The sequence below is a fragment of the Geotrypetes seraphini genome, chromosome 16 (assembly GCF_902459505.1).
Source record: "Geotrypetes seraphini chromosome 16, aGeoSer1.1, whole genome shotgun sequence".
NCBI classification, from domain to species: Eukaryota; Metazoa; Chordata; class Amphibia; order Gymnophiona; family Dermophiidae; genus Geotrypetes; species Geotrypetes seraphini.
Window position 1 is genome coordinate 17,478,372 of NC_047099.1, and position 25,507 is coordinate 17,503,878.

Consider the following 25,507-nt stretch of genomic DNA (forward strand, 5'->3'; position numbering starts at 1 on the left):
TTATGGCAGGAGGATGGAATAAAATATTTAGGTATTTGGATAAAAAATACGCTGGAAGACACAATGAAAATGAATGAAAAATGTTTATTACAGAAGGTAACAGAAATGTGTGAGCAATGGAATCCTTTTCCTGGTGGGGGAGAGTCCAAACTATTAAAATGATGATTTTGCCTGTGCTTTGTTATCAAATGGGTATGTTGCCGATTTTTTTTCAAGGGTCCTTTTATAAAAAATTAAATACAAAATTTGTTTGGCTGGGTAAAACTCCTAGAGTTCCTTTAGTACAGGGGTCTGCAACCTTTAAGACATAAAGAGCCACTTGGACCCGTTTTCGAAAAGAAAAAAAAAACTTGGAGCCGCAAAACCATTATAAAACAAATCTAACACTGCATATATTGTTTCTTATCTTAATGCTATATACAGGATCACTAAATTGAAAATAAAATCATTTTTCCTACCTTTGCTATTTGGTGATTTCATGAGTCTCTGGTTGCACTTTCTCCTTCTGACTGTGCATCCAATCTTTCTTCCTTTCTTTCAGCCTCCTGTATGTTTCCTCTCCTCCAGACCTCATTCTCTCCCCCAACTTTTTCTTTCTGTCTCCCTGTTCCCCCTTCTTTCTGTCTCCGTGCCGTCCCCCAAGCCACTCGGTTTGCTGCCACCGCAATCGGGGAACAGCCCCCAAGCCACCGCCGTCCCAAGCTTTCCCTGCAGAAGTGTTGCGCTGACCAGCATTCCGCTCCCTGACGTCAATTCTGACGTAGGAGAGGAAGTTCCGGGCCAACAAGGCATTTCTCCTCATTCCATCCAGCCTGAGCCCCATCTCTCCTTGATCCAGCATTTCCCTTCTGTGTCTGTCAGAATTACCATTCCACCTATTTTCCAGCATCACCCTTCTTTGTGTCCATCTCACCTATATCCCTATCTCACCACTTTTTCAGAATCTTCATTTGTCTCTGTCCTTATCTTTACGCCATGTTCACCATTTGCCCTTTCAATGTCTTTATCTCCCCCCACACACTTTTTCAGCATTACTTCTATGTCTCTATTTCACCTCCTCTTCATGTCCCCTCTGTATCTCTATCCTTATTCAGTAGGTCCTGCTTACCCTTTCTCTTCTTTGTGTCACTATCTCCATTTTCAGCTTTCCCCCCTTTTCCTTTGTTACTGCACCCTGTAGCTAGAATCTTTCCACCCTCCCTCCACTCCGGCCCAGCCCAGTATGAAATATTTCCTTTTGTTTCCCTCCCCTCTCTCTTTCTCTCTCTCTTCTCCTCCCTCACCCACGAGTCCTGCATCTGGCCCTCTCCCTTCTACCTGCACCTGGCAACACCCCCCTGCTCCGCGGCTCTCTTCAGCAACTCGTCAGCAGCAGTGATCAAGACAAGCTGCCGACATCGAGGCCTTCCCTCTACGAGTCCCGCCTTTGTGGAAAAAGGAAGTTGAAACAAGCGGGACTCGCAGAGGGTAGGCCCCGACGTCAGAAGCTGCTGCTGAGTTGCCGAAGAGAGCCGCGGAGCAGGGGATGTGGCCGGAAGCAGGTAGAAGGGAGAGGGAGATAGGAAGGCTGTAGATCTCCGGAGCATGACACCGACCCGGCCAGGATGATTTCTTTTTCAGGCACCTTACAAGTTCAGCGTCGCGGCGGGAAATAGCCATGCTGAGCAGTGAGCTCAGCACTACACAGATGAAAGCCTTGCTTGCTGATTGGTCCGGCGGGGCGGGGCCGCCGGACCAATCAGCAAGCAAGGCTTTCATCTGTGTATGTGCTGAGCTCACTGCTCAGCATGGCTATTTCCCGCCGCGACGCCGGACTTAAGCTGCATACCTGCGTGACACACTACCGGAGCCGCAGCAAAGGTGGAAAAGAGCCGCATGCGGCTCTGGAGCCGCAGGTTGCCGACCCCCGCTTTAGTATCTCTACAAAAGCCGATTACAAAGGGAGGGGTAAATTTTCCCAAATTTTATAGGTATCATCAATCCTATATTATGTCTATCTTTTTTTTTAAATTTCTACGTCGTAATTATAGGGAAATAACTCAATGATTTCTGTGATACATATATATTTACAGTAGCGATCTGGTCACCTTTACTTAAAATGCAATGCTAAGTATTTTTGATGGGGAACAAAAAGACCTCAAGCGCCCGCAGCTACTTGTTATTAGAACTTGTCTTGACAAGTTAGCTAAATGCAAGCTATCACTGGTCTAAAAAACCCCTTTTTTTCATAATTTATTTTCCTTATACGTCTTCTTTTTTTATTTTATAAATTATTTTTTCGCTTAGTGTTCGTCTAAACCAGGGGTAGACAATTCCGGTCCTCGAGAGCCAGAGCCAGGTCAGGTTTTTCAGGATATCCACAATAAATATGCATGCAAGGAGGCAGTGCATGCAAATCCATCTCATACATATTCATTGTGGATATCCTGAAAACCTGACCTGGCTCCATCTCTCGAGGACCGGAATTGTCTACCCCTGGTCTAAACACTCATATGTTACTTCTTATTCCTTATAGGGACCCATGACCTAATATAGATTGTACTTAGCTTGGCATTTTCTCTGCCAAGCTTGATAGGTGTGGGCGCTTGAGGTCTTTTTGTCCCCATCAAAAAAACTTAGCATTGCATTTTAAAACAGTACTAAGTAAAGTAAAGGTGACCAGCTCGCTACTGCATTTATCCATTTACAATAGGGTTGTTGGCCTATGACTTAATATCTGTATACATATACAGTGGTATCTTGGATTACGAGCATAATCCGTTCCAGGAGCATGCTTGTAATCCAAAATGCTCGTTTATCAAAGCGAGTTTCCCCATAGGAAATAATGGAAACTCGCTTTGAAACGTTCCCCCCCCCCCCCCCGAGGCCAGGGTGCTGCTCCCCCCCGCTCGCAAAGTCCCCCCCCCCACGTGATCCAGAACCCCCCCGTGAGAACAGGCACCCCCCACCCGACCAACTTTAACTCAAACCCCCCCCGGCTGGCACCGGCACGAGAACCGCTCCCCCCCGCTCAAATCGGCACCCCCCCGTGAGAACAGGAACCCCCAGCCCAACCAACTTTAACTCACCCCCCCTTTGGCACCGGCATGCAGCCCACAAGTGCCGGTGCCGGTGCCGCTTGAAGATCTTCTTCTTCCCAGTCTCTGCCAGCTTTGAGCATGCTCAAGCCCTTCTAATTCTCCCTGTCGAATTCTGTCGAAGCCTCCTAAAAGTGAGGGTAAACAACATTAATCTATGATGAATTGGAATTTGATTCCACTCTCTTGGCCTGGCAATTGAAAAGGCATATCTGGTCTCTTCATAATAATAAATGGTTCTGAGAAGAGAAACTGGATAAATACTAGGCTGACTTTGACCGTAAAGACCAGGTTGACTTATACACGTTCAAAATCACTGGGATGTATTCTGGGTCAGTGTATTATGTATCCACAGAAGAGTAGAGAATGACACGGGGACAAGTTTTGCCCCATTCCTGTAAGTTCTGCCTTAACCGCACAAGCCTCGAACAGTTATGATTTTAAAGGGTTTGAGGCTTGTGCAGATGAGGACAGAGCTTGCAGGAATGGAGCAGGGAAAACAACTCAACGGGACGGGAAAATTAGTTCCCGCGGAGACGGGGAAAATTTGTCCCCTTGTGATTCTCTACACAATAGTTTTGAATGAAATGTTGGAAGCGCATATGAATATGTAGCTTCACGTCATCTCTCTTCCATCTGTACGATACAGACCAGAGATATGACTCTGGGGTACGAGCGAGTGTTAGACCCTGGGGCCTGTGGTTAAGTTACCCCTTTTTCTTTCTTGCAGTGCGGCAATATGCTGATATCTGCTTGTTCAGCACAGCCCAGTATAAATGTCCTGTTGCCCAGTTAGATCAAGAGTGAGTATCTCTCCTGTCTCTTTCTCTCTCTAAGCTCTGCTTCAGCAGGGGCCCATGTCTCTAATTCTTCTCCTCAAACACTCTGAAGAGCTTCTTTTCTCTCAAATGCTTCTTGATCCCTCATCTACCACACTCCCCTGATCATGTGTTTGCCTTTGACATCTCGCCCTCTGCCTGTGTTTTCCGCCTTTGGGTTTGTGTTGGTGGTTAACTGTGACGGTAATTTCTTGGTATTATACCTGAATGATGGGTGTTTTGGAAGTTCCAATTCTTGACTTTTTTACGAACTTCCCATGCGTGATGAATCCCCTCTCGCTGCACTTGTCCCCTCCCACCAGAGAGAGTTGGCTAGGACTATGCGGTAGATTAAAAAAAAATGTACGCACTAAGGGCCGGATTCTGTATAGGGTGCCTACATAGTGATGCCTAACTTCAGATTCCACGTGCAGCTTCTATTTTTTTAAAATTTGCTTAATTGGCGTGGTAATTGACTGCGCCAGTTTTCAGCCAATCAAAGAAAAAAAAAAAATCAAATTATTAATTAAGAGTTCATAAAGAGTGCATAAATGATAGTTTTCTAGAAGGTCTGTGCACAACTGCAAGACACACCCCCTTTGTAGTTTTGCACTGTAACATCTAGGAGGTACATCTACAAAACGGTGCTTACGAGGGGCCGCTGAAAAGTTCTCAGCCCCACCAACAAAGTCAGGGCAGGCTCCATCGAGGGCGAGACACTTAGTCCGGCGATTTTCCGCTTTTCTCGTTCTGTTGAGGAAAACTACGGAATGAGAAAAGCGGAATATCGCCTTTGATTGAGAGTGTCCCAACTTTTTTTGGGTTGGGCCAAGAACTTCTCAGCGGTCCCTCACAAGAGCAGTTGCGCTTGTAAATGTAAATGATCATCCATTAGCTCCAATTAATGTTGCTTAAGGGCTATTATTGGTACCTTAAGGCCGTTGGGTGCCTAATTTAACCATTAAGTTGGGCAATGTTCTGTAACCTGCGTACCCAAATCTAGTTGGAAACTGTATAAAATCCAGCTTTACATGATCTGACTGGCCTTTCCTAGGTATTGGGAGGCCAGGGAGGTCATTCTGCACCCTACACTCTGCCACATTACCTTTCTGCATGCTTGCCGCTTCAGCCATTTTTTTCTTTTTCGTGGTACTGGTGCAAATGACAGAGCAGGTCTCATTATATCCCATCGATACCCATAGAAAACCAAAGCTCAGTAAGTGGAGCTGTGCTCCTGACCCTCCCCTGGTGACCTGTGACTTTGTAACAAAGAGTTTGTTCCTCAATCCTCATCTCCCCCCCCCCCAATTTCTGCCCTTAGAATAAAATTCCTTCTGAACCAAAAATAGACCCGGTCAAAGCGTGAGTATGTCTTGTGCATTAGTTATTCAAGCGAGATCTTATCAAGGGGCGAAGATGGTTGAACCTCAGCAGCATTTGCTCGTGATCTCAAACCATCACCAACACAACCCTGAGGGCTTGGCCTTCCCCCCACTCTGGACAAACATGCCAGAGATTCAGGGAGGGGGTTGGCCTGCTGGAGTATCTCTTGCTGGGCTATTCTATGGGGAAGAAGGGCCCTGCTTGAGCTACGGGTTCTTAACTCTTCTATCTTATTCTTTGTATGCCTAGTGACCAGGTCTCGGCCAGTTCCACTTTCTGTAAAGTTTACACCTTGACGCCTCTTCTGACAAACAACCGTGAGAAGCGAGGTCTAGCTCTGGACGGGAAGCTGAAACATGAAGACACCAATCTTGCCTCTAGCACCATGTAGGTATCGAAGGAGACTGTGCAGATTGTGGGTCAGAGCGGTCACAGATCTGATATCCCAAAGAGTGGGGAATGTCCCCCCCCCCCAACACAACTATTCTCTGCAGGGTGGGTAGCTTGGGGGGGAGGGGGTATCTTTCTGTGATGCTCCCTAGAGGGAATATCGTAGATTGGGGAGTTACCTATGGCGGTTTTCTGCAAGTCTGGGTACTGTGTAGGTTGGGGGTATAGTTTTCTCTCATTTTCTTGTTTTTCAGTGTTAAAGAAGGGGCGAATAAGGAGGTGTTGGGTATCCTGGTTTCATACCGAGTGAAGGTGAAGCTGGTTGTGTCCCGTGGAGGGTGAGCAGATAACCCCTCTCTCTTCTCTTACCCTGTCACATCATCTTTCTGCTATCCTTCCACTCCCTCTCATCTCTTGCCCCATTCTGACTCTTCCTGTTGCCTCTCTTTTTCTTGCTATATTGTTTCTTTCCCCTTTATCTTGTCTTTTTGTCACTTCTGCTGGCTTCATTTGTTTCATCACCTTACCTCTTCCTGCTGTCGTCGGGGGTGGGTGTGCGTGTTTGGTTGTGAGCCTTCACCTTCTCCTCCTTTTGTCGCCCTCTAGGGATGTATCTGTGGAACTGCCATTTGTTTTAATGCACCCTAAACCTATAGAGCAGCCAGGATTGCGACCTCAGTCAGGTAAGAGATTTTCTCTCGAGTTCTACTCAGGAGACAGGAAGTGGAGAACAAGAAAGCAGATAAAATCTGGAAAGTTTCTCATCCGCCTAGCTTAACTCCGGAGCGGTGCTGCACAACTTAAGGCCTCTTCTGTTAAACTGCGCTAGCAGTTTTCTAGTGGCGGGAGCCGCGCTGAATGACCCGCGTTGCTCCCGACGCTCATAGAGTTCCTATGAGCGTCGGGAGCAACGCAAGCCATTCAGCATGGCTCTCTGCGCTAAAAACTGCTAGCGCTGTTTAATAGAAGAGGGGACTAGTTGATTTCAGGCTTTCATTTTTTAAGAACTAACAAATCTTAGTGGATAAGTTTAATCTTATCACAAAGAAGTCAGGCTTTCACTTTCTTGAATTCTGTTGTTGTCATGGCCCTTGCAGCATCCCTGGAAGGTTCCAGACACCCGTTACCCTTTCTGTGACAAAACTTTTTTTTTCTTTATGTATTTATCAGTTTTTCATAATGTTACAACATCAACTCTTTTACAGCAACACAGTAGGTATATAAAAAAAATATGAAATAGACTTTTTAATATAATAGGAAAATGTATATTCTTTCTTAGACCACTAATGCTGCGAAGGGAGAGAGGCAGAAAAAAGAATTAAAGAAACAACATGATAAGAAACAATTAGGCTTTAGCACTGTCATTCCCTACCCTTATATATAATAAGTCAGATATCACTTGAGCAATTTTTATTTTTTAAATCTAGAAAGGCTCTTAATTGCTCTGGGATAAAGAAAACATATTTCAAACCAACACTATCACAAGAAACGAGAAAAATGGAGGAGGAATGGTTGCTGTAAAGTAGCCACTGGCCTGGAGCACAGCTAGGGAAGAAGGGGAGCAGTTTACCTTCTTGCCCCTAATGAAATAGCCCAATAACAGGTACGTTAGATAGATTGTGAGCCCACCGGGACAGATAGGGAAAATGCTTGAGTACCTGATTGTAAAAACCGCTTAGATAACCTTGATAGGCGGTATATAAAATCCTAATAAACTTGAAACTTGAATGTGCTCCGTGTGCCGTGACCCGCCCGGAGAAGGTAAGCAGAGCCACGGCACAGTGACGGACACAGATCGGTCACGATCAGGCAGGTTAGTGAATCTAGCCCTTAGTGAATAAACCTGTCATAAAGTATGCGGGTTTCATACATTTGCTCCATAAGACGCACCTAAATTTCCCCCCACTTTTGGGGGGGGAAAAAGTGCGTCTTATGGAGCGAAAAATACGGTGTGTTGTGATGCTATTATGCTTGCAGGTGATGCTTGAATACTGTCACTAATAATGAAATTATACATAAAACTTTTGAATTCTATGTGGAATCGGAGAAATGCTATCATCTTTCTGAAACTCCCCTTTTCCTTCTATGAAATCCGCATACTTTATGACAGGTTTATTCACTAAGGGCTAGATTCACTAACCTGCCCGATCGTGACCGATCTGTGTCCGATCCAGGCAGGTCTGATGGATTCTGCAACCAATAATATTCTAATGGGGGCGATTGGAGGAATGTTTCCATCCGCCGAGATGGATTGCTAGTGTGCGATCCTGATGCATGCACAGACCATCTGCTTTCCCTGTAGATCAGGGGTGCCCAAAAGGTCGATCGCATCGAAGGCATGAGTCGATCGCGTTGCCTTCGCGTTCTACTTGCTTCCTGACTCAGAAGCGCCGAGCCGACCAACTTTCCCCACCCAATGTCAATTCTGACATCAGAGAGGACATTCTGAGCCAGCCAGTCACTTCCTCTCCGACTTCATAAATGACGTCGGGGAGAGAAAATCTGGTCAGCCCGAATCTTCTTTGTGGGGAAGCAGGGAGAGATTGGGGTGGCGGTGGTTTGGAGGCCTGTTCCTCGATGGTGGGGGCAATGGCTTGGGAGCAGGCAGGGAGACAGAAAGAAGGGGGAACAGGGAGACAGACAGAAAGAAGGGAAAAAGAAAGAAAGGGGGCATGGAGAGAGAAAGACAAAGAAAGAGGGGCAGGGAGACAGAAAGAAAGAACGGGGGGATAGGAAGACAGAAAGAAAGAAAGGGGAGGGGGGCAGGGAGAGAGGAAGAAAAAGTTGGCGGAGGGAATGAAGTCTGGCAGCATACAGCAGGCTGAAAGAAGGGAAGAAATATTGGATGCACAGTCAGAAGAATAAAGTGCAATCAGAGACTCATGAAATCACCAGACAACAAAGGTAGAAAAAATGATTTTATTTTCAATTTAGTGATCAAAATGTGTCCGTTTTGAGAATTTATATCTGCTGTCTATATTTTTCACTATGTCCTCCTTTTACTAAACTGCAATAGCGGTTTTTAGCGCAGGGAGCCTATGAGCATCGAGAGTAGCGCAGGGCATTCAATGCAGCTCCCTGTGCTAAAAAACGCTATCGCGGTTTAGTAAAAAGGGAGGGGGGTATATTTGTCTATTTTTGTATAGTTGATACTGAGGTGACATTGCATAAAGTCATCTGCCTTAACTTCTTTGAAAACCTGCAGAATATAAATGATAATTAACATTTTCTCTGCGTACAGTGTGCTTTGTGGGTTTTTTTTAAATTTTATTGTTGGTAGATCATTTTGACTTGGTCATTTTAAAAGTAGCTCGCAAGCCCAAAAAGTGTGGGCACCACTGGTGTAGACGGTCTGTGCATGTGTTTGGTGTTCATTTTAGCTGGGGGAGTTTTTTTGGGTTTTTTTTAACTGGCCCCAACTCTCCTGCTCTGGAAGGGCGATCCCCGTTTGATGTCTGTGGGTTTTTTTTTTTTTTTTTATTTTTTACTCCGGAGCCTGTGGTTTTAACCTGCGGGTTTAGAGTGGGTTAAAACCACAGGCTCGAGTCGGGGCAGGAGAGTTGGGGCAGAGATCAGGGCAGGAAATTCACAGGAGAGTTGGGTCAGACATCGGGGCAGGAGATTTGCAGGAGAGTTAGGTCAGACATTGGGGCAGGAGAGTTGGGGCAGAGATCGGGCCAGGACAGTCCCCTTCGCCGACACAAGACTTTTAAAAGCAGGCAATTATTGACTCTCCTGCTCTCTGCCATCCTTCCCCACAGTGCAGGCCCGCTTTAAAACCATGGGCTCGCACTGTGGGGAAGGGTGGCAGAGAGCAGAAGAGTCGGGGTGGCAAGAGCAGGGCTCAGCTGGAAGAGGCAGAGATGGGCTGCAGGGTTGGGATTTCAGGCCCGAGGACAGTCGGAAAGGACGTTTGCGACTGGTCCCCAGCAGTCACTTCCTGTGTTGATCGGCCAGCCCAGTCGGTTTCAAAAATGTCTTTAGTGAATCGCGTCCCTACCTACTTTGCACACTGTTCTCTCATTTGCATGTGCGGATTGGAATCGGATCGGCACAGAGGTAAGTGAATCGGGCCGGAGTAAAATCGGGTCGTAAAGGGGTCGCAAACTGATGGGTACACAATCGGTTTGCTTAGTGAATCTAGCCCCTAGTCCCAGATTCTGTAAATGGCATCTAAATTGACTAGCGCCTAGAAAAAATGGGGCCAGCTATGTGTCGATTTCACTTAGGTGCCGTTTAACAGAATTGTGGCCACCGAGGCCTACGACAAAAACTTAGGCGTTGAAAATGTAGGCCAGGGTTTTAGGTGCTGCTAGGCTCATGTGATTCAGGAGCCTACTTTTTAAAAATTTGTTTTAAATGGTGTGCTCAATTACTGCACCAATTAAAGCTGATTTAAAACAATCTAGGGGTCTACCAGTACCTAACTTTCAACACTGTTTACAGAATATGGCCCTAATTGCCTTTGAAATAAGGCTCCTATATTGTATCTAGAAAATATCTTTTAATACCTCCGAATACGAGAAACCACTGCAACATAAAATGTCCAGAAATCTCATAAGATTTGCCATATTAAGTCTGACTACAGGCCCATCAAGCCCAGTAGCCTGTTTCCAATAGTGGCCGACCCAGGTCCCAAGTGCCTGACAAGATCCCAAGGAGTAAAACAGATTTTATGCTGCTTATTCTAGGAATAGGCAGTGGATTTCCTCAAGCCATCTCAGTAATGGCTTATGGGCTTCTCTTTTTTAGGAAATTGTCCAAACCTTTTTAAAACCCTGCTAAGTTAACTGCTTTCACCACATTCTCTGGCAATAAATTCCAGAATGCTACCTGACATATTCCAGTACAGTGTTCCCCCCGCGAATTTGCAGTTCGCAAATCGCGGACTCGCTCATTCGCGGACTGCTCCGACCGCCTCTTCCTGTAGTAAAGTCAGGTTACACCAATGAGGAGCTGCGTGTGAAAGCCGTTCCTGATTGATGTAGCCCGGATTTACTACAGGAAGAGGCAGTTGGAGCAGACCGCGAGTAATTTTCTTCACCCACCGGTGCTCTAGCTGCTCTCTCCTGCTTCCCCTGCTTTTTCCAAAATTCACGGGGGTTCCCTTCGGAGTACTGTATCAAATTATAGTATTACAACTAGCTGAACAGCAATTCTGTACATCTGAAACTCAATACAAGTTCCCAGGTATAACATCAGGGCCCAATGACTGAAAAATAGCATCTCAAGAAATCCAAAAGCTGAAATAAAAAATACAAGGAGAAGCGAGCAACATTTTAATATCTAAAATCATAACATTAACGAACAATGTTCACAGATCATTTCTTTATATGTTCTAACTCTTCTGCAAAGCCGTTTTCGTGTTTGCTAATTGCTGCAAGCTAATTGTCGCAGAGAATTGAGAGGGGCAGACATCGACTGGGATTTTTGACACTGCACCAGCAAGAAACTGAGCAGACTGGTGGGCTTTGGGGGTCTTTACTTGCCATCAGTCTATGCTTCAGTGGTTACTGTGGCATAGGATTCTGTGTGTTCCCTGCTTTGCATTCCCAGAGCTGAGAGTTGCTGCCTTTTGTTGCTCTGAGCTGCAGTTCATAACACTGTCTGTCTTCTCTCTTCCAGTTCTTCCAGAGACGGACATACCTGTCGATACAAACCTGATAGAGTTTGAAAGCAAGTAAGATGTTTTTGGTTATTTCTGGTCCTAGTCCTGTATTTTGCTGGTAATTGTACATAAATCAGATGCTTTTCTTTAGCACCTCTCCAGACTGGCACAGTTCATTGATGTGTAATAGCTCACCATGACCAGCAGGTGGAGACAGACATAGTTTTGGCAATAGTACAAGTGGCTGTGCAGTCCCTATACTACTTCAGTCTGTTCTCAGTTTCCAGCAGGTGTGGTAAGTTGTTGCAGTTTTCCCTGGGGTAGTGTAGAGCTGATGGAAGTTGTGTAGTGGCCTTCTTGTCCCTGTCTGGTGCCGGACTGAGCTTTGGGGGACCCTTTCGGGGATCCGTCCAACCTCGGGGGTTTCACACTCGACGGGTCGAGTCCCTCCCCCCATTTCCTCCACCTCTCCAAAATTTTTATAGCGGTGCCTCAGCTGTAAGCCTTGCCACCAATCCTTAGAGAGCCAGTGGAGTTTGTTAAAAAAAAAAAAAATCCTGAGGCAGTGCCAGTCTGAAGGGAGCCTTCAATTGACTGTTGTTGATTTTTATTGTTAATTGGCGCTTTTTGTTTTAGCTAGGTTGCGTATTGCGCAATGAGCACTTTTAAAGGGAAAAAGTGCTCATTGTGTGGCCAGTCTGTGCATGCGGTGTGCTGGTCGCCGCAAAGGAGAATCCTCGTAATCTTCGGGTGCCGGCGTCCAGGGATCCCCTTCGTGAGTGCCTCGTGAGCTGGCAGCAGGCAGTGGGGAAGCCCAGGTTTCCCTCACCGCCCACATAGGGATTCCCCCAGCTGCCGACAGTCAGGGAAATAAGGTTTCTCTTATTGCCAATGTTGCTATGGACTCCCTTACCGCTGCTGCTGGCTTGCCTGCTTTAGCTGCCGGGGTGGGTCAGGCCTCTCAGCCGCTGTAGGCCTCGGGGAAGTTTTTTTCAGCGGGTTTTGCATTGTTTTTAGCGAGGAGGTCCTCCATCTTGTCTGCAGCCTCAGGTGACCTTCCCCCTGTATTGGAGAGACAGGGGCAGGTTTCTTCTGGGTCTCCTGCTTTAGTAAAATACCCAGTTAACACCATTTTTATAAGATAATTTTTAACAGATCCTCAGCAGGCTTTTTGTCCTCTTGGGTGCCTTTCATACCGAAATATCATGAGCCATTTCTTCACCGGATCCTTTTTATATATTTTAAAATATTTTTTATATTATTGTGCAGCATTCATTAGTGCAATAAATCCATAAAATATAAACTTATCTTTTATAGACAGTATATTCAGGGAGCGCCTCCACCGACACGATCATGTTACATATGTTTCCTCAGGGTTGAGGCTCCCAGCATATAAATTATCAAGTTGTTCTCATACTGTGTTCCATAGTTTCATTTGGAATTCGTGTCGGTGGAGGCACTCCCTGAAAATATTGTCTATAAAAGATAAATTTATATTTTATGGATTTATTGCACTAATGCAGTGGTTCCCAACCCTGTCCTGGAGGAACACCAGGCCAATCGGGTTTTCAGGCTAGCCCTAATGAATATGCATGAAGCAAATTTGCATGCCTATCACTTCCATCATATGCAAATCTCTCTCATGCATATTCATTAGGGCTAGCCTGAAAACCCGATTGGCCTGGTAGTCCTCCAGGACAGGGTTGGGAATCACTGCACTAATGAATGCTGCTCAATAATATAATAAAATAAATATAAAAATATAAAAAGGATCTGATGAAGAAATGGCTCATGCTATTTCGGCATGAAAGGCACCCAAGAGGACAAAGAGCCTGCTGAGGGTCTGTTAACAACAATTTTGTAAGATAATTTTTAACTGGGTATTTTGCTATAGTGATTGATGTCTTTCTACTGCCCAGTTGAAAGTTAGCCAGAAGTCTATAATATATGATATAAGGGTCCCATTGGGCCGCCAGGAGATTTTTCCCCTGATTTTGTTTCAGCCTTGTGCGAAGCTTATCTTCAGGTGGCCAGGGGTCCTGCTTCCGACCCGGGGGTCTCGGGGGTTTTTTTTCTCTCTCTCTCTGCATTCACTCCCGTTCGGGCCCCCTGAGCGCTGGTTTTGATCCCGTCCCCCCCCACTTTCGTCCAAGTGGCCAAGGGTTTCTTGGGACGTTGATTTTTTTGTACGGGGAGCAGTTTTTGCTTGATGAGGACTTGGACCCCTTGATGGACCTCCAGGATCCTCTAGGGGGGACGGATGCTGCTGGCGGAGCTTTTTTGGTTCTGCCAGCTGGCGAGGATGCGTCAGTGGTGCGCATTTTTCAGCAGGAAGAGTTCCAGCAGCTTATTTAGGTTTCCTCGGTTTTGAACTTCGAGGAGGACATAAGAGGAGCCCCTGTGTGTTGTGGACCCCTGCTTCGGGGGATCCGCTTGGCCTATCCGCTCTTTTCCTATACATCAGGATGTTCGGGATATTGTACTTGTACAGTGGAAGGTGCTGGAAATGCCTTTCGTTTTGCTTGCTCTATGGCTCACCTGCATCCCATCCCTGAGGGGGATACGGATACCTTGAGGTTGCTGGTGATGGCCATCGCCAAACGGCATAAGGTGCCGGTAGAGGGCGGCTCGGCTTTGAGGGACTTTGAGAAACGTAGGTTGGAGTCTCTTCTTAAGCAGAGTTTTGATGTAACTTTCCTAGCGATCCAGGTGACGATGTGTGGCAGTCTGGTGGCTTGGGCTTGTTTTTGGTGGTCCGAACGTGTCTGATGACCGGTCCTTGGTGGAACAGGAAGTAGCTAAGATTGAGATGGGTGCTTCCTATCTCTCGGATGCCATGTATGATTTGTTGGCGTGCTTCAGCCAAGTCCATGGCTCTTGGTGTGGCCGCTCAGCCCTGTGGCTCTGGGCTTGGTTGGCGGATGCAGTATCTAAGGCTAAGCTTATGAAATTTCCCTTTTGGGGGTCTTTCTTGTTTGGCGAGGATTTGGACAAGTCAGTTCAGACCTTGACGGACTCTGAGGTGCCCCGTCTTCCTGAAGACCGTTCTCAACCTCCTGCGCGGGATAGCATTGCTCAGAGGTGTTTGTGTGATTTTCGCAGATACCGTCCTGGTCGTGGGGCGGCTTCCTTTCCTTCCTCCGGGTCACCCCAGCGCCATTTCTTTCAACGCATGCAGTCCTTTCTGAGGGCCCATTGGGGACATGATCCCCTTGCCGGTTCCTCCACACCCGCCCTGCCCAATGATTCCTTGACGGCTCTTCCCCCAGTGCCTGCGGGAGTTTTACCAGGAGTGGGCCAAGATCACCACGAATCAGTGGGTCCTGGAGGTGGTTCAGGATGGTTATCCCAGGACAAGCAGGCAGCCTAGTCTTACATGTGGGTGACGTCATCCATGGAGCCCGGATGCGGAAAACTGAGAATGTGAGAATAGCTGCCTGCTGTTCCTGGATAACAACTGTTAAGGTAAGTAACTGTGCTTTATGCTCTGTAGTTTCTTGGCCCTTGCCAGATCGCTTTCTCGCTTCTCCTTGCAGGTGGTGTGGAAGAAGCGGGCCTTTCATCAGATGCTGCAAAGGTTGCTAGATTTCAAAGTGGTAGTTCTAGTACTTCCTTAGGAGTTTGGCACCGGCAGGTATGCCATTTACTTTGTAGTGCCTAAGAAGGAGGGGTCTTTTCGGCCCATCTTGGATCTGAAGGGGGTCAACAGAATGCTCCGGCTTCCGTCTTTTCACATTGATATCCTGACCTCTCTCAATCTGACAGAGGCCTATTTGCATGTTCTGATTTGAGCCTCCCATCAGTGGTTCATTCGCTTTGCGATCTTGGGACGGCAATATCAGTTTTGTAAGCTGCCCTTTGGTCTGGTCATGGCTCTGCAGACGTTCACAAAGATTATGGTGGTCATGGTGATGACCTTGCACAAGGAGGGCATTCTTGTTCACCCCTATCTGGATGACTGATCTGAGCAAAATCCTTTCAGGAGATCTGGGCTACAGTTCAGGTTATGGGGCTCTTGCAGTCGCTGGGCTGGGTGGTTAACCTGTCCAAGAGCCGGTTGGCTCCATCTCAGAGCCTGGACACCATCTTGGGGAAGGTCTTTCTTACAGAGGCCCGAGTGGATAAGTTGCAGTCGCAGATTCATTTTCTGATGGCTTCCCGGTGCCCTCAGGCACAGGGTTTTCTCCAGGTTTTGGGGTTGATGGCGGCCTCCTTGGAGGTGGTTCGGGCCCGGGCTCACATGTGGCTGCTTCAGTCTGCTCTGCTTCAGTGGTGGTTGCCCCAGTTGCACGATATGGACTCGCCCGTTCCTCTTCGATGGTTAGTTTGTTGTAGTCTCTGTTGGTGCAGGGTGTGAGTCTGGATTTACCCCAGTGGACAGTTCTTTTCAAGGACACCAGTCTCCTTGGTTGGGGAGCTCAATGTCTCTGTTGCTCGGCTCAGGGCAGCTGGTCTCTGGAGGAGGCATCTTGGTCGGTCAATGTTCTGGAGACCAGAGCCATCCTGCTGGTGTTTCTAGCGTTCCAGACGTTGCTGATGGGCAAGTCAATTCACGTTCTCTTGGACAGTGCCATGGCAGTGGCTTATGTCAATCGTCATAGGGGAGCCAGGAGTCGTCTGGTGGTGCATGAGGTGGCTCTGCTCATTGCCTGGGCAGCGACTCATCTTCTGGACATCTCGGCTTCCCACATAGCAGGAGTGGAGAATGTCCAGGTGGACTTCTTCAATTGTGCTAGATCCCGGAGAGTGGTGTCTCGGACCTGCAGCTTTCGAGTTGATTGTGCAGGCTTGGGGTCAGCCGGCCACTGTTCTTCAGTCAGCACAGGAATGTTCAGGCAGAGGGGCTGCAGGCTTTCTCTTGTAGACCTCTCTTCCTGGAGTTTTCTAGGGAGCATGTTGTGCTGCAGCCTGTCCTTTCCTTTCTGCCAAAGTGGTTTTGCCTTTTCATGCCAACCAGTCCATGGTCCTCCTGGTCTTGGGTAGTCGGGAGGGGTTTTTTGAGCAGAGACAGTTGCGCAAGTTGGATGTCTGTCGGGTCATTCGCTCTTATGTTCAGCGGACCCAGGAGTTCCGAAATTTGGCTATTTTTTTTGTCTTCTTAGCGGGTTCTTGTAAGGGGGACACGGCTTCCAAAGCTACCATTGAGCGCTGGATCAAGGAGACTATCGCTTCTGCATGCCTTTTTCTGAAGAAACCTGTTCTGGAATTTCTCAAGGCTCATTCCACTCGGGGACAGGCAGCTTCTTGGGCTGAGTCTTCTCTTGTGCCTCCAGTAGATAGCTGTAAAGCTGTGGTTTGGTCTTCTAAACTAAACTAAACCTTAAGTTTATATACCGCGTCATCTCCACGGAAGTGGAGCTCGACACGGTTTACAGGGATTAAAAATAAAGAGGAGGAACTACAATGGAAGGAGAGAGAGGTAAGGTGAACAAGGACGGAAGAGGTACATAGAATAATGGAGAGGGAGGGAGTAGTTACATTTTGGTGAAAAGCCAGGTTTTCAGATGTTTTCTGAAATGTTGGAGGGAGGTCGAACTCCGAAGATGGGCCGTAAAGCTGTTCCACAGCTCAGTGATCCTGAAGAGGAGGGATGTACCATGTTTTCCTGTATGGGAGATGCCAATTAGAGAAGGGAAGGATAGTTTGAATTTCTGAGTGGATCTGGTGGAGTGAGTGCTCGAGAGCCAAGATAGTGGGAAGAGGGGAGGAAGGATTCTCTCCATTCCTTTGTGCGACACTACCGTGTGGACGTTCAGGCACGTCGGGATGCGGTGTCTGGTGAGCGTGTTCTGGTGGTGGCCCTCTAGGGGTCCCACCCATGATGGGTACTGCTTTGGTATGTCCTGTCAGTGAACTGTGCCGGTTTGGAGAGTCACTAAAGAAGGAGAAATTAGGTTCTTATCTGCTAATTTTCTTTCTTTTAGTCATTCCAAACTGGCACAGTCCCCACCCTGTCTATCTATTTTTCTTTCGGGATTCACATGAAGAGTGTGATTTTTTTTCTGTGGGATCTCATGTTTTTAGTAGGGTCAGGGAGATTTAAAGAACAGCAGCTTTGGCTGAGCTGGGGTAGCTGGTGAGCTGTGGGGACATTTGCTTAAGGGGCTTCTGTGCAATTTCCAACAGTATGGCTCTGTTGTTGCTCCAGTTAGGGCTGTTACTGTTATGGTTAGCACTTCTTAGTTTATAAGTTCTGCTTGGTTATTCGGCACACTGAAGTAGTACAGGGACTGCACAGCCACTTGTACTACAGCCAAAAGTTTGTCTCGGTCTCCACCTGCAGGTTATGGTGAGATATTACCCATCAGTGAACTGTGCCAGTCTGGAGAGACTAAAATAAAGAAAATTAGCAGGTAAGAATCTAATTTCTCCTCACTGAGTTAAACATAAATGCAAAGATTTGCGTGTAATACACGAAAAATATCTGCCTGATTTTAAATTTTTTTTTAAAAAGCCGGCAGAAGCCCTGACAGCAGTGACAGGAGGCTGCTTCTCCTGTCACTACTGTCAGGGTCTGCGCATGCTCAAGGATCACTCTCTAGCGAACTGTGCCATGGATGGGGGCGTGTCAACGATCATCCCTATTTGCATGCAGGCCTTTTGTGAATTCGTCGGCCTGCATGCAATCGGGAACGGATTGGACACGGAATCGGGGGTTAGTGAATCTAGCACTTTGTGTCTGTAGTGGTTATCTGGTCACTTTGGATACCTTCTGGGCACTTAGACCTGTTTTTAGATCACCTAAGTCACAACTTATAAGTTCCGTCCAGACAGCCTCGAAAAATTTTCGATTATCCCTGCAGTATGACTAAGTAAGTCTAGGTCAGCCCATTTCCTGCCCTAACCCCTCCTTCAAAAACACCCCTTTTGGCTCTGGGCACACAGTGGGATTCAGAGGCCCGAAAAGTCTCTGGACATGTTTAAAAACCCAATTTGATTATTGGCACTTGGACAACCTGTCTTTTAGGTCGTCCAAGTGCCGACTTGGGTGGGTTTTTAGACGTATTTCTGTTTCGTTAATGAGCCCCTTAGGGTGTACTGCGTCTATAGTGAAGATCCAAAATTATACTTTGCCTTAAAAATTTAAGCAGCAATTCCTTCCCCAAATATTAGGAGGAATATAGTCCATCACAAAGCACTGCAAATCAACAAGACCCTTTTTTTACTAAGCCACGGTAGAGGTTTCTACCGCAGCCTGGGGCGCTGAATGCTCCGACGTTCGTTGGAATTCTATGAGCATCGGAGCAGCGCCGGAGCATTTATTTATTTATTTAAAAACTTGTATCCCGCTTAAACTTAAGCGGTTCACAAAATACATACACATAAGAACATAAGCAATGCCTCTGCTGGGCCAGATCTGAGGTCCATCATGCCCAGCAGTCCGCTCACGCGGCGGCCCAACAGGTCCAGGACCTGTGCAGTAATCCTCTATCTATACCCCTCTATCCCCTTTGCCAGTAGGAAATTGTCCAATCCCTTCTTAAACCCCAGTACCGTACTCTGCCCTATTACTCCCCTCTGGAAGCGCATTCCAGGTGTCCACCACTCGTTGGGTAAAGAAGAACTTCCTGGCATTTGTTTTGAATCTGTCCCCTTTCAACTTTTCCGAAAGCCCTCTTGTTCTTTTATTTTTCGAAAGTTTGAAGAATCTGTCCCTCTCTTCTCTCTCTATGCCCTTCATGATCTTATAAGTCTCTATCATATCCCCTCTAGGTATCCTCTTCTCCAGGGAAAAGAGACCCAGCTTCTCCAATCTCTCAGCGTATGAGAGGTTTTCCATTGCTTTTATCAGACGTGTCGCTCTCCTCTACCACTGCTTAGTAAAAAAGGAGGGGGGTATCAAGTTTGTGAGAGAATTTTCTCTTTGTGCTACCAGTTGCACAACGATGCTTGTTAATTCTCAAGTTTAATTTCCTAGGCGTCTATCCTATATATAATTTCATATATGGACACAAAGTGCAATAAATCGTATGGTCTAACTCCAGTGGTTGTTAAATCTGTCCTGGGGGGTTGAGGTTTTTTCAAGATATCCCAAATGAATATGCATGAGTGAGGTTTGCCCATAAAGTAGGTAGTAATAAATGGGATTAGAACTGAGCATAAACAAGCTGAAAATCATAAACGCGGAAAATGTTGAAGATTTTGAGCTTGAAGGCAATAGAATAGAAGTGGTAAAGGATTTCAATCTGGGCTCTTTTGTAAACAAAGAAGCAACTAGCAGGGAGGAAATTCTCCACAGCATAGCACTTGGTCACTCTTCAGTGAAGGCTGTCGACAAAGTATTTAAAGGCAAGGAGGGTGAGTCCCTCCAAATGAAGATCAGACACATCCATGCACTCGTTTTCTCGGTGGTCAGTTACGGATGCGAAAGCTGGACACTACGGAAACAAGACAGAAAGAAGATTGACTCATTTGAGCTTTGGTGCAGGAGAAGGATTTTAGGCGTGCTGTGGACTGCCAGAAGAACTAACAAATTGATTCTGGAAGAGATCAAACTGACTATGTCACTCGAAGCCCAAATGTTGAAGTTACGACTGCTTTATTTTGGTCACACCATCAGAAGAGAGAGATCAGTGGAGAAGGACATTGTGTTTGGGAAGATCGAAGGAATCAGGCGAAGAGGGTGACCTGCAATCAGATGGCTGGACACGTCGAAAACAACCATGGGGTTGACTGGAGGGCCTTTCTGGACTAGCAAAAAACCGATTTCATTTTAGATTCGCAAGTCATCAAGTCGTTAAGACTCAAACGCGAGTCGATGGTACCTAACAACAACAGGCTTGCATATTTTTCTCATGCTTATTTTTAGGGATATCTTGAAAACCCAACTGGTCTGACTTTCAAAAGTGGTCCCAAACCACAATTGATATTTTACTTAACCCTCCATTGCCCCTGGAAATCAGTACTTGTATATAATATATAAACCACTTTGATTGTAACCACAGACAGGTGATATATCAAGTCCTTTTCTCTTTCCCTTACAAAGTATCTCAGCTGTAGATTTGAGACCATAGGGAGTAGGCATTAAAGGCCCAGGATCCCCTATGGGAAATGTTCCTGCATGAACTGTGGGATGTGTGTTTGTTTTTTATTTCTAAGTATCCACTGATTTGTCTTCCCATAGCTTTGGCCAGGATGATGACATCGTATTTGAAGACTTTGCTCGCCTCAGACTGAAGGGCTTGAAAGATGACGACGAAGCTTTCTGCTAGTGCCAGATGAGGATGGCTCGGTGTGGTGAGGGGAAAAAGTGGTAACCCTGGGGGAGGTGTCCCCCACCCCATGACCAGGTGTGGGTTTTAGCCCCACGTAACGGTGACCTGCAGCCCGTGAGACTACACGAAGAAAGATTTTCGTACATTTTGCGTCTGGTGTATCTTTTTAGATCATTTATAGACTAACACAAGGAAAATTTTAAGACGAAGAAAAAATTGGGATTTTAGAATTTTGATTTTAAGTCGTGCGTGAAAGACAAAGATTTTGTTGCTATATTTCTGTATTTTACTGTTGTACTTACACTGTGTAACTACTGTACTTGGGAACTGGGGAATGGAGGAAGGAAGGGGGGGTCACAGTGCTACTTTCAGCAGAACTCCTCCATTTTAAGAACAGAAACCTGTGTTTTTATCTTCTGTTTCCAGTGCTGTATTTTTAATGTGTTTTTAAAGTGAGATATGGTTACAAGAAGTCACTCTGTAATACTTCACCTCTGTTCTGTGAATGCCCGGGAGGCTTGATCCTGGGCTGAATGATGAGTCAGAGGGTTTAGAAGGCTTACAGAGGGAATTTCAGGTTATGTTATGTTGTTCAAGTGCTTCAGTGGTCTTCCTGTGATCTGGATAAGTGTGCCACTGTGTCCCGTTTCCCTTCCACCCTCACCTTCCAAGGCTAGAGAAGAAGGTAGCTTAAACTGGCAAGCCTTTTCCCCTCCTGGCCTGTCTCCATTAATTTTAGGCAGGTTTTGTGTCTGCAATCCCTTCTGACCAACTGCCATGTGCCTCTGGTTGAATTTGCCTCTGTGTCTCCTTTCTTCCCCCTGAGCATTTATGCCTGTGTTGGGCAAATGGGTTGGGCTTCCTCTTGGCAGCTTCTGTGAACGGCTCTGCTTTGCACTGGGTGGCTGGACTTACTAGACAGATGTACTGCAGTATATACGCCAAAAATATGTCAGACATGTACTGCATAATAAGTTTAGCAGAAGGGGTTTCATTCATATCACATTCAAGACAAAAAATGATAAATACAAAGACGGAGAAAAACAAACCTTATACACAGGCAGCTGGGACTATGCAAGTGCCCTAAGCCACCTGTCTCTTCACTGGTTTGAAAAAAAACTCCGTACATAAATATATAAATATCCTTTCATTCACTTCAAAAACTTATTTTTCTAAATTCATTTTGTCTCGTGCATCAAAATATAAAAGTAGAAATCCACTCTGGCTAAAACTGGTTGCAATGGCAACAGCCTGGTATAAATATAAGTAATTCTTAATATTGTGAAGACCGAAGAATGTGAAACTTGGAAAACTTATCTCAAATTGCAGCAGCAATCATTCTTTCATCTAAAATTCCCAACAGGAAGTACTTCTGTTTCGCCTCAAAAGGCTACTTCAGGGGAAAGAGATTCTATAATCATATGAAGAAAGTTTTTTTTTCCAAACGCTCCCATATAACAAACTAGTAGAGCTGGCTCCTCTAAAAATGGCATATTTTTGGGATATATACGACTGTACCCATATATATATTAGTTTTATCACAACTGCAGTATATACGTACATACATTGGATTTCTGTGCTTTCCTTGCTTGGTTTAAGGTTATTTGACGAGAGGCTGGCTGAAAAGGGAAGGATGTAGCGACAGTAGGGTGTATTGTAATATGTAATGATTGTATAAACACGACACTTACCAGACTGAAGAGTAAGAGACAAAGGCCATAGGTAGGGTGCTGATGGGGAATGGGACACTTATCTTTCAGAGTGGAGAGACGGGCCTAGCCTTGCGCTTATCTGCAAGATGGAATCTGGGAGATGAAAGTGGCTTTAAGGGCGAGGAGAGCCGTTTCTTCTGCTGACCCTCTTAAACCCCTTTTTGGACAACTGTTCTATGATTCTTATTTATTTATATTCCGCACTATTCTCACAATAGATTCTAGGTGGCTAACAACGATTTAAAAATATTGCGTCCATACAAAATTATTAACAATCATTAAAAATAAAACGTTTTTAACAATTTTCTAAAGATATAGTAAGAAGAAATTTTTCTTAATGCAGTTGGAAGATCATCTCAAAGCTTTTTGCTCCTGTAAACTCAAAAGATTTGTTCAGCAAAGATTTCAAATGATCATATGAACTTATAGAGTAGCCCAGTGGCTTAGTAAGGGGGGCGGGGGTGGGGGGTGGTCTACCCTGGGTGTCGTCTTGATGAGGGCACAAGCACCTGTCCTCATCTCCGCCCCCCCTCACTGCCATGCATGCCGCTTCCCTTCTCCCGTAACTCTGTAACATTCCTGGTGCGAACAGCAACGCATAACCTGCTATCTCACGAGCGTCAGCTCTTCTTCTGACATCACTTCTTGGACCTACACCTAGGAAGTGACATCAGAGGAAGAGCTGACGCTGGCACAACAGTAATTTGGGGGTTGCTGCTCACACAAGGAACGTTACAGAGGTACGGGGGGGGGGGGGGTGGAGGGAGGGGCACCACCTCCCACCCTCACTATGCCACTTGAGTAGCCAAACCTCAATGACTGTTAATACTAGGAGGTAGCTCTATTTATTGAGAAAGTTATACACAGTGGTGCCTTGGAATCCGAACTTAATCCGTTCCAGAACCCCATTTGAGTTCCGGGACAGTTTTTCTCATTGAAATCAACAGAAACTGGATTAATCCGTTCCTTGGTCCCACAAACTCAGGTTTTCAAAGGGCTGTGCAGGAACAATGCGCTGTGGCATAGACAGCAAGATCGGGCCCCACCTGGCAGAGACAGCAAGATCGGGCCCCCACCGACATAGGCAGCAAGATCGGCAACAGCAACTGCAAGCGGTGCTCAACCCAAAGCTTCCATCTGATGCGAACCGCTCAGGCGGAAACAGGAATCTGCGTCAGAGGGGAAGCTTTGGGCTGAGCAATGCTTGCAGTTCCTGGACATTCGGATTCCAAAGCAGCGTTCGGATTCCGGGGCAAAATTTAATTAAAAAAAAAAAAAAGAAAAGAAAAAAAAGAAGTTTGGATTCCAAGTTGTTCGAGTTCTGGGGCGTTCGGATTCCGAGGTACCACTGTACTTCATTAAACCTTCTAGTCCCATTCCCTGCAACAATTTATATATAAGTATAATGAATTTAAAATGTTCTCTCTTCTCAATCTTCAACCAGTGTAATTGATTCAGAAGAGGAGTAACCCTGTCATGTTTTTTTCTCTAAAAATCAAGCGCACAGCCGTATTTTGAAGCAATCGCAATCTATTTCTTAAATTCAGTGTAACGCCACAATATAAAGAATTACAATAGTCCAACTGAGGCAGTACGATAGCTCTTCCCACCCTTTGAAAACCCTCTAAAGATAAAACAGAACGTATTGCTCGTAATTGGCGCAAATGAAAAAAGACCCTCTTTACCAATCCATTTATTTGATTCTCAGATGTCAAACCAACATCCAAAATAATTCCCAAAATACTAGATTTTTCTTCTGTCGTAAGAATTTCTCCAGTACTTGGTACTATTTTCTGACCATTGAACCCATATCTCGGAAGAAAACCATCCATTAAGCACCTCTTAATTGCTTAGGAATTTTTTTTTTTTAAACATCTGTGAACCTGTGGCCCATTTTCAGTGGTCAAAAACCCTCCTTCCTCCCCAACCCTCCCTCCTTCCAACCGATATAGCAGGCTTCTCCAAGTTTTCAGTTTGTAAATCTCTCTCATGTATATTCCCTGGGGAATTCCTGAACCATCTGGAAGGCTTGTAGCCCTCAAGGACCAAACTAGGATGAGCTTCCAGTACAATATGTCCAGCAGACCTAGGAATTCAGGAAGGGATGGAAAGGAAAGCCCGCCCCCTTTTTTGCGCTGACTGAAATTTTAACTGCGGGATTAGATAGTAACAGACCAGTGCAGTCATTTTTCACCAGCATAAAAAGAAGTGTGAGATGCAGGAACACTGTGGCCAAGCACTGCCTTTTCTGTTTCAATTTAGGGACATTGTTAAACTATAAAGAGGGCATATTCAAATATTACTTTGACAGTTTTTAACATTTTTAGATTATTATTATTTAAAAACATTCTTGTTGTCATACCTTGCATACCGTTTAGCTGAGCAGAGAAGACATTAATCCACAGAGACCAAGCTAAAGGAGGTCCTTATTTCACCTCTAGGAGGTTACCTCTGGGCAGTAGATACTCTTAAAGGCAGTTTCACTCTTGGCATGGGTTGGCAACCTTCAGCTTGCGAGCCTCATGCAGCTCTTGCCAGGCCCGGACCCTTTAATCTCCCTCCCAACCTCACGATTCCCCTCCACCGGATCTACTGAGGTACCTCGTGATCCAGTGAGGGGTGTTCATGGCAGGAGCGTGACTGCCTTCTAAAATGGCTGCCGCAATCTCTCGCAGCAGCTCACGATGCTACAGGAAATGTCACAAGTAGCAGCGAAAAGTCATGGCAGCCATTTTAGAAGGCAGCCATGAGGAGGCAGGAGCGAAAGGGCCGTGCTCCTGCCATGAAGACACCCGCTGGATCACAAGGTACCTCGGTAGGCCCGTGTGTGTGTGATCATGGGGTTGGGAGGGAGATTAAAGGGTTGGGGGGAGAGGGATGGGCAGGGGCAAGGGAAGAGAGGTGCAGAGACCTGTGATGAGTTGGAGGGAAGAAAGAGTGAGAGCCTGGAATATCTCAAACTCCCTTCTCTACCCATTGCGGCTCTTTGTAAATCTTGGGTCAGATTTGTGGGATAAATTGGCTCTTTACTTTAAAAAGGTTGCCAAGTCCTGCTCTAGGGTCAAGAAAATGGTGTCAAATCTGAGGAAAACGTTGGAACCCTCTGCTTCCGTGGCCCATAACATGATGGTAGCATCTTGCGCAGGGAAGACAGTAGGAGAGCCGTCCTTCCAGACATTTAAGTGCAGTTACCAATACCAGAAAAAGAGGGTGGAGGTGGAAGAGGGCGACCGCAGTTTCTCTGCAAGGCTGAGAAAAAAACACTGGGATATCTTACAAGATTCCTGCTGACGACAGGAGCGCT

At 46.0% G+C, this 25,507-nt stretch overlaps 1 protein-coding gene across 1 annotated transcript in view; it reads left to right on the forward strand.

Annotated features, from left to right (window-relative positions):
* ARRB2 (arrestin beta 2) overlaps positions 1 to 25,068 on the forward strand; it is an 86,778-nt gene extending 61,710 nt beyond the window's left edge. Inside the window, exons 10-15 of the mRNA XM_033924266.1 lie at positions 3,808 to 3,880; positions 5,528 to 5,665; positions 5,923 to 6,006; positions 6,275 to 6,351; positions 11,294 to 11,348; positions 20,401 to 25,068. Coding sequence (XP_033780157.1) covers positions 3,808 to 3,880; positions 5,528 to 5,665; positions 5,923 to 6,006; positions 6,275 to 6,351; positions 11,294 to 11,348; positions 20,401 to 20,488 — 515 coding nt within the window. The 3' untranslated portion in view covers positions 20,489 to 25,068. The remainder of the gene's footprint in view (positions 1 to 3,807; positions 3,881 to 5,527; positions 5,666 to 5,922; positions 6,007 to 6,274; positions 6,352 to 11,293; positions 11,349 to 20,400) is intronic.
* Positions 25,069 to 25,507: the final 439 nt, after the last annotated feature.